Source organism: Syngnathus floridae, chromosome 1 (genome assembly GCF_059516105.1).
Source record: "Syngnathus floridae isolate MCC-2025c chromosome 1, RoL_Sflo_1.0, whole genome shotgun sequence".
Taxonomy (NCBI): Eukaryota; Metazoa; Chordata; class Actinopteri; order Syngnathiformes; family Syngnathidae; genus Syngnathus; species Syngnathus floridae.
Genome location: NC_142413.1, coordinates 8161944 through 8176615, shown reverse-complemented (window position 1 = coordinate 8176615; position 14672 = coordinate 8161944). Strand labels below are relative to the sequence as shown.

Here is a 14672-nt window from a genome sequence, read left to right as displayed (position 1 = left end):
ATCAAATCTAGTGAAATAGAAGATTTCCATGATATTCTGGTGTATTGAGATCAGTAGCTGTATTACTTGATAAATCAGTAAGGCCACACACTTCTCCGAAAATGACAAGCTCTTTATTTAAAAACAGTAATATTATGGAACACAAGAACAAGAGGTAGAAAGCACTTTGGTTATAATTTTCCAAAATTACAAGTCCAAAAAGTGACAAACTGCTATTGTGGCTTTCTTCGGATTTCTAACTCCGCTGCCTCTGTGTCATCACGACTTCGTATCATTTGTTTCTCAGCAAAGTTGGCATTCGGCAGACCTGTTTGGGTTCCACTCAAACTTCAGCGTGGACAGTTTGATCTGTAATATCATCTACAGTGGTCGCATCCACACAGACAGCATCATAATTTAAAAATCTACACCAGCAGAGACACGGACAGTTGTGCTTGTTTTTTTTTTTTTTTGGTCGATGAGGGCGGGGAAGAGGATTCATGCTCACACTCACATTCATGCAGTTTCACTGTAGACATCGTGGCTCAGCCACTCTCACCACGTTACATGCCCCACTGTAAAAGCATCTCAGTGCTACATGTGAACATCAAACCACACAAATTCTACCTGACCAGTAGACAAAAAGTGCAAACTGTTCAGTAAATAACCATGCACATTACATAGAATGCTAGGAAGCTCATCATCTTTCTAGCTAGTGGTATGAATGGTGTATAGCATTAAAAAATATAGTAAACTGTAGGCTACTGTTGTTTTTCTGGTTGGTGCCACAAAACCATTTTGCCGTTTTCCTATAAATATACTGTATTTGTCCATACTGACGCTAACAGTGATTATAAGTGATTCTGCAAATCCATGCAGAGCTACATTAATGTAATAATACATTATTTGTATAAAGAAACAAACAGGACCTTAAGACGCAACTTCATGGGTGAGTTTACACATATGTGCAAAAAAACAAAACAAAAAAAAAAAACCTGTCAGTTCCCTTCAAGGGCTCCTTAGAGCATTAGACCATGATGGTGGGGGTTTCTGGGGAATACAGGGAAGTCGAGAGGGAGCCTTCCAACGGAGTATCCCTCCAAAGAAGCTCCTTTTCCCGTAAGAGGCACGGTCCGTTGTGCGAGTGGTACAGACGCATAAAGGCCAGGGCGGACTGTAGCAACCACAGCAGCGTCACAAACCAGAGCGAAGCCTAGCACAAAGACAAGATTTGCTCAAATATAGGCTAATCCAGTATGAGTCATTCATGGACGAACGGGGAGAAAAAGTGGGCAACTTTGAGCAAATCTAGGACAGACTTTAGAGCACAAACAGACCTCATTCCCATAAATAGCTAGGTTTAGATTGTTTTGCCAACTGAGTTGGGTTGCATCCAGTTTGGCGGCTTCAGATGTTTAGTGGGGACTAGCAGTAATCATTTTCCATTTATCGATATATCTATTTTCAGTATCATGATATAAATTAACTACACAGTCACAATTGAGCGTGCAAACATTATGAAACCAATCAAGTTCAGTAACTTAATAAAATGTCTCTTTAATACAAGCACAGAAATACATTTTAGTCAATATTTACACTGTAATTTATCTTTAAATCCAAATCTTCAGCTCTCATCTTAAGCAGTAAAATGCTCCACTTTGGTGGACTACAGTGTCAATGAGTGCCTTACCTGCGCCAGACTAAGTTCCGCGTAGAAAGACGATGTGTCCACATCCAGATATAGCGGAACTGACTGGGACTCTGCGCAACTGGACATCAACAAATAAAAACAACAAAAGACTTTTGGTTTTGGCAGGTCACAACAATAATAACGATAAAAGATCACAGTGTGAGATCCACCTAAAGGGTTGCGTATTGTTGTTGGTCACCGTGTCGCACCAGGAGGCGAGGCCCAGGGATAAGATGACGCTGGCACCGCCCGACAGGAACAACATGCATGTACTCAGCAGCACCGTCAGGAAGGATGAAAACAAAGTGCTGCGCAAGAAACATGCACAAGAGAATTTCAAGAAATTGACATCAATACACTTTGAGTGGAGAAACAGCAAGTTATTTATGATACACAATACTGCAGGAAGAAATATTTTTTTGGAGAGAGTATAGACTTTTTTCCCCAAAAGTATAAAAGGCAAACATTACAGGATAAAGTTGTAGTGCAGATGTGCTAAAACGACTTGTGACCCTCTGTGAATTTTGACTTTAATTTCATCATATGACAACTTTGCGTTGGGAAAAAAATATATTCATGACTTTGACTTTATATTCTAAGAAATAAGCCTTTACAAAGATTGAGACGGTTTATTTTTGGAAAATAACACGACTATATTCTCGTAACCATTAGAAATTAGTATAGAGATGGACATCTTAGAGTCCAAGTGCTGCTTCTGAGGATGAAAATACATTTGGTCTTCAAATCTTTCATGGGAGTCGCTGATGGTGTTGGCCTGGCTACACTTGCATGACTTTTGTGCGGGCAGCATGGGATTGATTTACACTCAATGGCGGTGTGCATGTAGGTACGATTGGTTGTTTGTCACTATGACTGGCTGACACCGCAACACTGAATACAAGTGGTGTTGAAAATGGATGGATCTTTTATGGGCCACTTGCAATCGATGATGTTATGCAGTACATTTTATAATTCCGGAGCAGAAAGGTACGGTGCAGTCAAGTCATTCCCCCTAATGCAGTGCTACTAAATCAGTGGAAGCATAACTGGGTCACTGAAGTGTGCCATCGACAGTAATCTCTTTTCCTTGCAACACGTTTAACACAGCCCACGCGTGTTTATTTACGTAGCGTTTGCACTTACTCGTCATGTCGTCCGTGGAGGTAGAAGAGGCACCTCCAGCCCTGCGCGGCCCCGTACAGTACCGTGAAAATACCCACGAAGGTGGCGAACTGGCAGGCCGCCGGTGGACCCCACTGCTGCACCACCAGGCTGGCGACGCCCCCTTCCTCCCGCTCGCCGGGCTCCGGTCCCTGCTCCGGCCCTTCCGTCCTCCAATAGCCGCAGGAGAAGAGCGCGCAGCGGCCTTTGAAAGCGGAGCCGTTCAGGGCCATCGGAACGACCACCAACAAGCCCGCCGCCATGGAGAGGGCGTGAGCGGCACAGTGAGCCAGCAACAGCCGCCGGTCCAACTCCATTTCTGCTGGGGGCGATAATACGAGGTGGAAAGCGAAATGCAGCGAAAAGATTCTAGTCAGTACATGTTTCGATTTGTTTCGCCAGCAAATAGTTTCTCAATAGTTTGGACAGCGCTTCGGTACACTTCGGTAGTTTCCGAGCAAGGGCGGATACCAGACGACGTGCGCTCAACTCAAAATTTCAACTCTTACGCAACCTTCGGTGAGTCAGAGACATCAATAATGACAGAAGACATCTCACTCGGATCCACTTATACTGTAAATAAAACTATTTCCCATTTAATTTATTTCCACATCAACATTTTAAACCAAGAAGCGCAAAACAATCTTGAATAATATCTTGCTCACTATTACGATGACCAGGCAGCATACACCGTTAGAACAGCTGAAACAGCGGGAATCTATTCCACGCGGCCAGCCTGCACACAAGTCAGGCGTGATCCGGCTCCCTGCATCATTTTATGTGGCTCGTGAATGCAACTCTGCCACGACCCTCACTAAAATCTTTACAAAATTTTTTGTCATGTGCAATAAATAACTGAGATTCAAGTAATGAACATCAATACATTTGACATCTCTGATTATTATACTTATAAGGAGTGCTGATGATTTAATGTAGTATTCAGGAATGGTCAACCCCCCCCCCACCTCAAATTCAAAAAATACTCCAACAACTCAATAGTCAACACCATGAAGATATTTTTTCTTTGCTGGGTGAAAGCTGTTGTAGAAAAATAAGTGAATTAAGAATTTTTTTTTCTACACTTCTATTTGCGTGTATGTATGTATACATGACCTATATTTTCTTCATTTCGTTTGAGTAGATCATCTGATCTAAGATAAACGATCTTTAACATTATTCCTTACGGCAATGACGGAGTGCTCTGACGTCATGGACATGTTTAAAGGACAGTCTTTTAAACGCAGAGCAACCATTTAAATCGATTTCACGGATGTTTTCGCCTTTATTGTATTATACGCAGATTAAATCACAGCAGTACTGAGAGCTACTGAATTAAAATTATTGGTCATCTTTTTAAAATGAAGTTTAAGGGGAAAAAATCTATTTCAAACAAAAAAAAATCTACGATTACATATATTCTAAGAGCGAGGGAGAGAGACGGCGAGAGAGAAAGATATGATAATATAATATAATTGATTAAATGTTGCCAAATTTAAAATGACAACAGTACACAAAGAATAACAGCCTAAACAAAATGCCGAAACCCGGGATCGAACCAGGGACCTTTAGATCTTCAGTCTAACGCTCTCCCAACTGAGCTATTTCGGCGGTGAACTCATCGAGCGTCTCAAAGGTTATTCATAGAGTAGTTCCATGTCAACGCGTACCTAACGGACATCTGTGCCATGTAGAATGTCTAACGAATTGTCATGAGGACGTCTTGTGTTTGTGTCCATTGGTCTGACCATGGCTGCGCTTAACGAAGATGACGTCATTTCACGCCGAAATTAAACGCAAAGGCTGCTGGGAAGAAAGGTCAAGAATCGGTTCGTCGCCAGTGGATACCTTTTGATTTACGACGAATAACAAGAAGTCATTTTTATGCACTTATGGATTGAACGAACGCTACACCGTGAACGACGACGACGCGGTGGAATCCTTGGATACAATTCCACGAGAAACGCGAATATGTGGTGTTTTATCCGACGAGGCTAGTAAGCGTTAGCTACCTAGCTCGCTATTGACTGCATGTTATTGTTTGGTGCTGGTGGTCGTCGCGTCGTTTCTCCCACGATCCACGAAGCCTTTATAAAAATAATTCAATCTGGGAGCTGTCTCTCATTTCAATGATCAGGCGAGGCGTTTTCCGGTGTTGTTTTGCAGATCGACCTAATCAGACACCCGCGTGCGGTCATCGAACAGTCGAAACTAAGTACGTACAAATGGGTACAAAAGATTCAAAATATAGCCAAAAGTGAAGGGTAGGGTGTAAGCATCTATTGAAAAGCACAAAGAAAACGACCTCGTTCTGTTTGGCACAGAAGCAAATCTAACAATCAAAACTGCAGCTGGATTTGCTATTTCTGTGTCCTTATCCTATCCTGGACATTTTCTTGAGATTAAGGATTTACGGTTTCATGTTTTGTGTCCTGATGCTTTCTGGGGCCTTGTCGGGGCTGCTTTGTTCGCTTATTCCTCGAGCCGGTTCTGATGAGTGGTCCTTCTGCTCAACCCTGGAAAAATGGATGAAAAGTCCAGCAGCCACCACAGATTTCTGGTGGTCCTGCTCATGGCATTGATCTTCGGCATTATCATGGTCCAGTATGTTTGTCCGAGCCGTACAGAGTGCCAGATGCTCCACCAGCTGGGGTCCTGGCTCCACACCACCACGGATTCCCAAAACGGTGGTGATGGTGACATCCAAGGGAAACGGGATCCGTACATCGCAGAGGACGGCGCTTTGATGCGCTTTATACCCCGCTTCAACTTCACCAAGGCGGACCTCAACCGTGCCGTGGACTTCAACATAAAGGGAGATGATGTCATTGTGTTCCTGCACATCCAGAAGACGGGCGGCACCACATTCGGCCGACACCTGGTGCGTAACATTCAGCTGGAGAGGCCGTGTGAGTGCCACGCTGGCCAGAAGAAGTGCACTTGCTACCGACCAGGCAAGAAAGAGACGTGGCTCTTCTCCAGGTTTTCCACCGGCTGGAGCTGCGGCCTCCATGCTGACTGGACAGAGCTGACACGCTGCGTCCCGTCGCGGATGGACTCTCGCGAGGCGCCCAAGACCATGCAGAGGTAGGCCAAGGAGTCTGGTCATACCATATAATGCTCTTTTGTGACATAAAAAATGAAACCAAATCATTTCAAAACTTTTTTTTATATCTATCCTGTACAACTATTGAAAAAGAAACTAAAATCTTTAAGCAAAATGCAAAATTCCCTGGTTGCGTTTTGCTTACACCTTCAAACTACTGTAATATTTTGCTGAATCCTCTTTGACCTTTCGCTTTTGGCTGAAATTTTTTTCCCCCAAGGTCCAATTTTATATACTTTCCTCTATGTCCAGGCGGAATTATTACTACATCACCATCCTGAGAGACCCAGTATCACGCTACCTGAGCGAGTGGCGTCACGTCCAGCGGGGCGCCACCTGGAAGGCCTCCCTCCACGTGTGTGACGGCCGCTCGCCGACGTCATCCGAACTGCCCAGCTGCTACCCGGGCGACGACTGGTCGGGCTGCTCCCTGCAGGAGTTCACCGACTGCCCTTACAACCTAGCCAACAACCGGCAGACGCGCATGCTGGCCGACCTGAGCCTGGTGGGCTGCTACAACGTCTCGGCCATGAGCGAGGACGAGCGCTGGGCCGTGCTCCTGGAAAGCGCCAAGCGCAACCTGCGCGGCATGGCCTTCTACGGCCTTACCGAATACCAACGCAAAACCCAGTATCTCTTCGAACGCACCTTCGATTTGGCCTTCATCGCTCCCTTCACGCAACTTAATGGCACGCGGGCCTCCGGCGTGGACGTCCCTGCCGAGACTCAATGCCGAATTCGCCAGCTCAACCGCTGGGACGTGGAACTATATGAGTACGCCAGAGATCTCTTTCTGCAGCGTTTCCAGTTTGCACGGCAGCGGGAGCGCAGGCAGGCCAGGGAAAGGCGGCAGCAGGAACGACGGAGGCTCCGAGGAAGGTTTACCACGAAGCAAGCACGCCAACCCAAAACGACACGGGGCCCCCCTGCGATCGAGAATCACCCGGAAGAACAAGCTGAGGAAGATGAGAGTGTGGATTCTGATGGGCTCCTCCCAGACTGGTGGGAAATGGATGAAAGCGGCACCATGGAGGACTACATGGACAATGTGGAGCAGTGGAAATAATGTTTTCCTTTATTTCCATCACACTACAACGAATGCCTTACTCTGTGGAGCAGACATGAAGAAATGAACTTCAAGCAAACAAAACCAGTGACCTCTATAGAATTTTTCTGTTATTTATAATTGTAAATGTCATTAGTCCTTAAAATAAGTGTCCTATGATTTTCACTTGCTATAATTTGTTTACACTACCACACAGTTCATTTTGAATGCATTTTTTTTTATTATGTTGTTGGCCATGAACCACAGTATGCAAATTACTGAATAATGTAGTCGAAATTCACGTCTTTGTTTTCATGTTTTATTCAGTTGCTTTTGGCTTAATCTCCTAAACGTCCATAGAGATTTCAACTACTACTACTGCTGCTACTACTACAACAACCTTAACTTTAAATCCTTCAACTAAAAGGCAATGTTGTAAAAGTGCAGTTTTGAAAAAAAAAAAAAGTGAATTGTATTTATTTGGTTGGCGAAAAGAATATCGTCCAGTTATATGAAGATTTTATGTTTATATTGACTGAAATTGCTTGGCGTTGCCCTTGCCAGGACTACAATCATGTTTTGCCTTTCAGTTTTTTTTTTGTTTTTTTTTTATGAACAACATAATACCTTTAAAAAAAAGCAGGCAGTTTAAAATACGTAGATCTTACTCACATTCTGAAGTTGTCTTCAATTTAAACTAGCTTTTTGTAACAGACAAATAGAACATACCTCAGCTTATTGCATAATTGATAATTGCTCATAATGATGTGAATGTTTCCATGTATCTTCTGTTGTCTTATTTTAATATACAAAAGCTATTCTACATGCACCTTACTGTATTGTAATGTTCTTTACTATTGTAAGTCTCTAGAAGCACTAACAGCGTGTGCAATGCTTCTTGTCATCAAATACACTAAAACACCCATAAATCTTTTTGGGAGAATAATCACACTACATACCACCTAACGAAAATGTCTCTATCTACTTTACTGTTGTAATAATGATTTACGTTATGGAAAAATATGTGCCTGTTCATTATGCCAGCAGGTGAACGTTGCATTAATTGTTGTCTTTCACTACCATCGCTGGCATAGATGAACATACAGTAAGACAGTACACGATTTGTCGTAAATAAATCATTATGGTACAATACTAAAGTAATTGGAATGATTAAGGTGTTTACACAATTGCAGTGATGATAAATCACATTATAGTAAATATTTAATAACCAGATCCTGAAATGTTCACTCTAATGTCTCAACACACAAGTAATTGTTTAAAAAAAAGTCTGTTTAAAAAATTGTAAACTACATGCAAAACAGGAGAAGAATAAAACAAAACAAAGACCAAGTAATTTACAATTTACACGATGATGCATTCAAGGAAGATTAAAAGTTGGACTTTTCAGACCTCTGACTAGTCAAAGTTGCACCACTCTTGAGGTCAGAACTGGGACAATCCGAGTTGAATAATTCCGAATTCCCAGCCTCTTAAGATAGCAAAGTTTAGGCCTCTTCTTGTTTGTTGAATTTGTCGTGTTTTTCTTCTTGTATATTGAATTTGTCATGTTTTCCTTTCTTTTACAAACCATTGAGAGATGGCTTGAGCAACTATGCCTTTTAAGCTAACATTTCAGAAAGCATTCAATAAGTTGTATTGCCTTCAGTGACAATAAGAAATCATATGTTTCCACCAACAATTGAGTGATGTTTACTTATAGCTTTCTCTGTGTATCTGCATGTTTTGGTGGGTGTGTGTGAGCTACTATTGTAAAAAAAAAAAAAAAAGGGACACAGGTGTTTACGACTGCTTCTATTCATTGTGTGAACATGTAGCACATGCCTGGAAATGTCTCAGAGTATCAATTTGATGAATGTTCTCAACAGATAACTGCAAAAGAAACAAACAAACAGTTTGACGGCAAAATGGCGAGAGGGAGGGAGGGAGTGGCCGCACATTCTCATTTAGACGCGTGTTGCTCCTGTACATGCAAGACACGTGAGATCATTTCCAGGGACAGCTTGTTCCTACCCTGTCCTTTTAATTCAGTATTTAAAAGTATCAAAGTATCCGTCTCTGCGTCTGAAGTGAAACATCTCACTGTGTGACCTTGAATCGGCGGCGTTGAGGAGAAACGGGAGCGTTCCTCGCGAGCCGCACGTGGAAACATTGTAGCGACCTGTCAACGTCTCCGCACGAAAGGCACGCGGGCAGCTTTGCAAAGAGGCATGCCGGACTGGGCCGCCCAAAAGTAGAAAACAAGGCCCAAGTTGTCCTTGAACTGAATGGTCCGTACCAAGCTGACAAACGCCTCTGCTGCTGATTTCATCTTGCGCAAGAGTGCAAAAGCGCCATTGATGGGCAGGTTGGGGTCCCCCGCATGCGATGTCATCAAACGTGTTAGGACCCCGAACGGATCCGTACACCCGAGTAGATGTGGTAGCCATATCCACAAATCAGAGGCTCACCTCCTCTTCCCAGTACAATTGCAGTATGTGAGACGCGCCCATATTGACAAACGTGGTTGGGAAGTTTTTGCAAAAGGTCCCTCGAGTCTTTCAAAGCCTCGCAAAAATCCAGACAGTTCTGATCCCAGACTCCCTTTTGCTTTTTCCACGTTCACCTGTTGAGATGCTGGGATGTGCACACTTTTGTGCTCAAGGCCTTTGTACAGCCCGTTTGAACAGGAGGCGTCCCGAGGCGTTCCGGTTGTTCACTCCTGGTCCGACTTGCTGTCCTTTTTATATGAAGGAAGTGAAATAGAAATGAAATGCAGCCGCTGGCTCCTGAAATGATGATGAATGTGACTTTCTGCCCTTGTTTTAGTGCAGTGGTGCTCAACCTATTTTCAGCCACGTGTACCCCGTGTGAAATCGTTTTTCAGCCAATAAACAACGTCCTCCGTTGGGTTCATGGTACAAATTCAAAAAAGAAAATCATTCACTTCACTAATTTCAAATAAACAGAGAAAGTGAAGATATATCATCTCAAAATATAGTGAGATAGAAAATTGACAAGATGATCTTTATTGTCTAGTTGTACTGAGCTGAGTCTTTTGGCATGTCGTGGAGATATTTAAGAGAGACACTTAATCCCGCCTGTGCTTGACTGAGCATCTTTGTCATTCACGGCAGCAACAAGTGAACTTTTGTCACCAAGGTCTTTTTTGTTTTTTTCAATCTTTCATTGCTTGGATGCTACGTTTAAATTGTATTTTAAACTCTCACTGAGGTGCTTTCACTATCCAACGCCTACACTTTCAAAGCCTGTTACTGCATATCTTTGCTTGTCTTTAAAGGCCTGTCCAGGCTTTGGAATGACGTCACGCACTTCTACTTTTCAACATCAAGCGCAGCACAGGTATTTTCAGTCTAAAGTTGCACTTTTTTGTGTACAAAACTTGTATAACTCTACTTTTCCACGTCAAGCGCAGCACAGGTATTTTCAGTTCAAAGTTGAACTTTTTTGTGTACGAAGCGCGAAGAGCATCATCTCGACATCCTTTGTGGCGTGCATGGGCTGTGTGTGTGCGCGCGCGTGCGTGCGTGCGTGCGTGCGTGCGTGCGTGGGTGGGTGGGGGGACGACTTGTGAGGAGCTGGCTTGCACACGCTCCAAGTGCAGTGTAGTTGGCAGGCAGGCGCCAGACGACGCACCAGCATCCTCCCGAGTCCTCTGCTGCTGTGTTTCCGACTGAATTGGGTCCACGACCGAGTCCTCACATCCCGAACATGGCTGCGTCATTCGCCGCTTGGCTCATGATCGCCCTTGCACTGCGTCCCACCTGTATCGGTGAGCATTTATTCACTTCTATTCGGACGGAAGTGCCGCCTTCACTTTTTGTATGTCAGGTGTAGAATTGCATATACTATTATTCTTTGGTCGAATCTAACTTAACTTAATTTTGTAACTTTTTGGAATCACTTTGAGGTTTTGAACGTTTTCTCCTGGCACACTTGTAAAACTGCTGGGTCAAAAATTGGACGGTCAAACTGACTCAACTTGCTGGGCCGCTCCAATTTTTGACCCAGCAGATTTCAGGGTGATACTCTTACATTTAAATAAGCACGACCTATATGTATATGCCATCGGATTTGAAGTTCAACTGCGACAACCATAAAAAAAAATGTCTTCAAAGGCACAGCTTTGAAAGAACGGATCATTTCACAAAAGCATGCTCTCAGGACAAGTATGGTAGCCCTTTAAAAACATTTTATGAAGTTTTTTTTTTTTTTTTTACCGTCAGTGATGCTGGGCAATTCTTACTGTGCAGAAAGCGGTGTTTTTTTTCCCTCGCACCTATTCCCGTCTGCAGGGAAGTGCCCTTTGAAACAGTTCCAGACCTAAAAACGGGTTAAATTAAATTATTATTTTTATTGTTGTTGTTGTTTTTATTATTACTTCTTTTACTCGCTACCTTATTCTTTCCTGAGAACGAGCAATTCATTTTTGTTTTCTGTATGTTGTTGGTCCGTATCTTTCAAGCCATACATGCCTTTTTTAGTTCCTGTTGGCCCTAACAGAGGACACCCTAGGCTTTTTCACATTTCCCGTAACCGAGTCCTGATGTCCTCTCAAAATCACAAAATTGTAAAAAAAAAAAAAAAAAAGCCTAAAACCGAGATAATTACGTCTTTACGTGAACACACTTTACCCTGTTTGGTTTGAGGCTGTCATCGCAATGGCCTGCATGGACGTCTTGTTGTTCTGCAGCGCCATCCAGAGGCGTACCCTTGCAACTACAGGATGTACACGCGTGCCTTTTGACACCCACCGAAGTTGCTCCTGCAGAAGTGTTGACATTGTTGCAAGACAAGGCACCCCACCTTTTCTTCTTGCTGCATGTGGTGACATGTGCTGGATGCTGGCACAGCTCTCATCTGATTTTTGTTCTCTTTCCAGCGTTGTCCGTGTGTCCTACCGGATGGCAGGAATACAGCAATCACTGTTACTTCTTCGGAACAAACAATCTGGACTGGGACCAGGCTGAGCACTACTGTGTGTCCAAGGGAGGCCACCTGGCAAGCATTAGGGACCGACGGGAGCAGGTAACGCCACTCACTCACTCACTCACTCACTCACTCACTCACTCACTCACTCACTCACTCACTCACTCACTCACTCACTCACTCACTCACTCACTCACTCACTCACTCACTCACTCACTCACTCACTCACTCACTCACTCACTCACTCACTCACTCACTCACTCACTCACTCACTCACTTTTTGCCTTGCAGGAGTGGCTGGCGCTGCAAGCACTGGAACATTCTTGGTACTGGATTGGCCTGCGACGTGCGGCACCTGGGAGCACTGTGTGGCAGTGGACAGACGGAACACCTTTCTCCTACTCGTGAGTGTCCTTCAGTGAGAAAGGACGACAAGATTGTGAGATGGTGAATCGCTTGAAATGTTCCTCTTGCACACTTTAAATGATGATGATGATGATGACTCAACTTGATACCTCAATATTCACAAACAAGAACTCTGAAAGACTTGCAAACATGACTGGAATGGTTTGTTTCAAACCGTTGCGTCTGTGCCCAACATTTGCTCTCTTGCAGGTACTGGGATATCGATCAGCCAGACTGCTACTTAGGACAGGAACACTGCGGTGAGATACAGCGGAGTTACGGTGGTAGCTGGAACGACTACTCATGTGACTTTAGCCAGGGCTACATCTGCAAGATGCCCAGAGGTGAGTGCACACCTTGTTTTGCGGCTGGCAGCGTTCATGTGTCACGACACCGAAAAATATTTGGTGTGGCTAATATTTTAAGAAAGGAAGTCACGTTTTTTTGATGACCAAATTGGAAGTCAGTTTATGAGAGCTTTCGACTTACAGCGTGAGTTTCTTAAAAGAGGGTTGCGCAACACCGCCACGAGCCGCGTTCCTCCTCCTCCAACAAAAGGTGGGAGCAAGCAGAGGCCTTCAGTCAGGCCGCCCGCCGAGCAGGGCAGACATCCCGCGTGCAGAAGATGTCGCCGCCTACTGGCCAAGTGGGGAAGGTCATCCTCCGTTGCAACGACCATCGAAGCCGCACATTTTTCAACGTTCAGATTCGGTCATATATGACTGGACTCTCCCTTTTGAAGTTGTATAGTTTAATAATTGGCAAAGCCCTCAGAAAATTAACTTGTGTGTAGTCACTTTTTTGCCTGAATGTATTTAACGTTTGGTGGCATTTTCAGACAAGGGCATGTGCGCAAATGCCACCAATGGAGCGTCGTGTTCCTCTCGGGATGTGGCGTGCCAGTGCCAGCTCTACATGAAATACAGCGATGTGAGTTTGTGCTGTGGATGCCCAAAAGCATTTTTACTCTCCCGTGCCAATCGTGTAAAGCTTTCTCAACACCTTCAGTAGGCATTGTTCAAGACATTCAACCAAAATGCCTTTGTTCGTCCACTGGAGCTGTCCCCAAAGCGCGTCCATGGCCTACTTGTTCCCATCTTTTTCCGTTGTGTGTGCGTGCGCAGACGGGCGGCTTCCAAGGTGGCTTGGGCGGTCTCAGCGTGGGACGTACAGTCGTCATCAAGGGACAATCCACTCCCCAAGCAACCAGGTAATGCCCCCCCCCCCAACACACACACACAGCCAAAGAAGGCAGCTGACACATTTGTGCTTGCAGACTGGTGATCAACCTGAACGTGCGTGACAGCAGCAGCAGCAAAGAGACGGACAACAATGCGCTGCATCTAAACGTCGACTTTGGCACCAAGAAATTCACTGTGAGCGCCAAAATCAAAGACAATTGGAGCAGCAAGCTGACCGGAAGCCTTCCCCAACAAAACCCCTTGGGACCAGGACTCCCCTTCGAGGTGACGTCGCTAAGTCGTCATCACCCAAATTCAAAACCTATCAAAAGTAACTTGCACTCTGCCTTCCGCCGTCTAGATTGTCATCAAGTGTGGCAGTGGCGCTTTCCAGCTGACTTTCAATGGCGGGCCCCAGCAGGACTTTGCTTATCAAGTTCAGGATCTGCAAGCCATCAACTTGCTGTTGGTGTGGCAAGTGGAGCAGATCCACGTCCAACTGAAGTGACCGCGCGGCCGTCCGAGCGCCGCTTCCTGTCTGGGCGTTGTCAGCCGACGGCAATCAGCGTGTTTTTTTCCTTATTGTTTATTTAGCCGTCGCCACCTACTTTTGTTCACGTTAGACTAAGTGTGCAATATAATGTCACGGTACGACATTTTTGCATAATGTGGAAAAATATAGTACGAGTATAAACACACTTTAATTGAATATGATGAGTTCTTTGACTATATTCAAGTGATTTTCTTTCAACTATGTAAACGTGTTTGAACCAGAATAAAGTTAAACTTCGTGAGAATCTCATTGCTTTGGATGCTGAAGATTTAAAGCGCCCGGACACATGATGTTCCAGGAGCCATTTTGCAGTCCACCGCTCAATGTCGTCCGTGTGTCACGTCCGTACCAAAGCATGCTCGGCCGTCAACTTTCCTCAGCCGCAAGCCCTTTTGTTACCGTAATGTCTCACCTGCTTCCTCTTGTTACCCTGTGTATTTAAGGCCTGTCCGTTCCTTGTCGGTGCACACTTGCAATTAATTGGGGCACAGCCTCAATTAAAGCTGAGGTCACTTAGTCGGTAAGACTTGCACTGTTTGACCCTTACAATAAATCTCAGTAGTTGTTTCCAGGATAATTTTTCTAATTCACACAGACTAGCGGCTTAA

The 14672-nt window shown here is 44.4% G+C and overlaps 3 protein-coding genes and 1 non-coding gene across 4 annotated transcripts; 2 read left to right on the top strand and 2 right to left on the bottom strand.

Moving 5' to 3' along the window:
- Positions 1 to 91: 91 nt before the first annotated feature.
- LOC148403867 (transmembrane protein 179) lies at positions 92 to 3354 on the bottom strand. The gene is made up of 4 exons (XM_088375893.1): positions 2813 to 3354; positions 1840 to 1977; positions 1670 to 1748; positions 92 to 1192 (listed from the first exon to the last, which is right to left on the bottom strand). Exons 1-4 carry the CDS (start codon positions 3145 to 3147, stop codon positions 1007 to 1009), a joined length of 738 nt encoding a protein of 245 aa, XP_088232019.1. The 5' UTR covers positions 3148 to 3354; the 3' UTR covers positions 92 to 1006.
- A 624-nt stretch (positions 3355 to 3978) lies between these two features.
- On the top strand, positions 3979 to 8677 carry hs6st2 (heparan sulfate 6-O-sulfotransferase 2). The gene is made up of 2 exons (XM_088375868.1): positions 3979 to 5914; positions 6186 to 8677. The coding sequence occupies exons 1-2, from the start codon at positions 5352 to 5354 to the stop codon at positions 6997 to 6999; spliced, it is 1377 nt and encodes a 458-aa protein (XP_088231994.1). The 5' UTR covers positions 3979 to 5351; the 3' UTR covers positions 7000 to 8677.
- On the bottom strand, positions 4366 to 4438 carry trnaf-gaa (transfer RNA phenylalanine (anticodon GAA)). The gene has a single exon. It is a non-coding gene; the product is annotated as a tRNA-Phe (tRNA).
- Positions 8678 to 10553: 1876 nt separating the features above from the next.
- LOC148403864 (uncharacterized) lies at positions 10554 to 14313 on the top strand. Its single transcript, XM_088375882.1, has 8 exons — positions 10554 to 10768; positions 11879 to 12024; positions 12217 to 12329; positions 12541 to 12674; positions 13169 to 13260; positions 13455 to 13540; positions 13607 to 13796; positions 13873 to 14313. The coding sequence occupies exons 1-8, from the start codon at positions 10708 to 10710 to the stop codon at positions 14017 to 14019; spliced, it is 969 nt and encodes a 322-aa protein (XP_088232008.1). The 5' UTR covers positions 10554 to 10707; the 3' UTR covers positions 14020 to 14313.
- Positions 14314 to 14672: the final 359 nt, after the last annotated feature.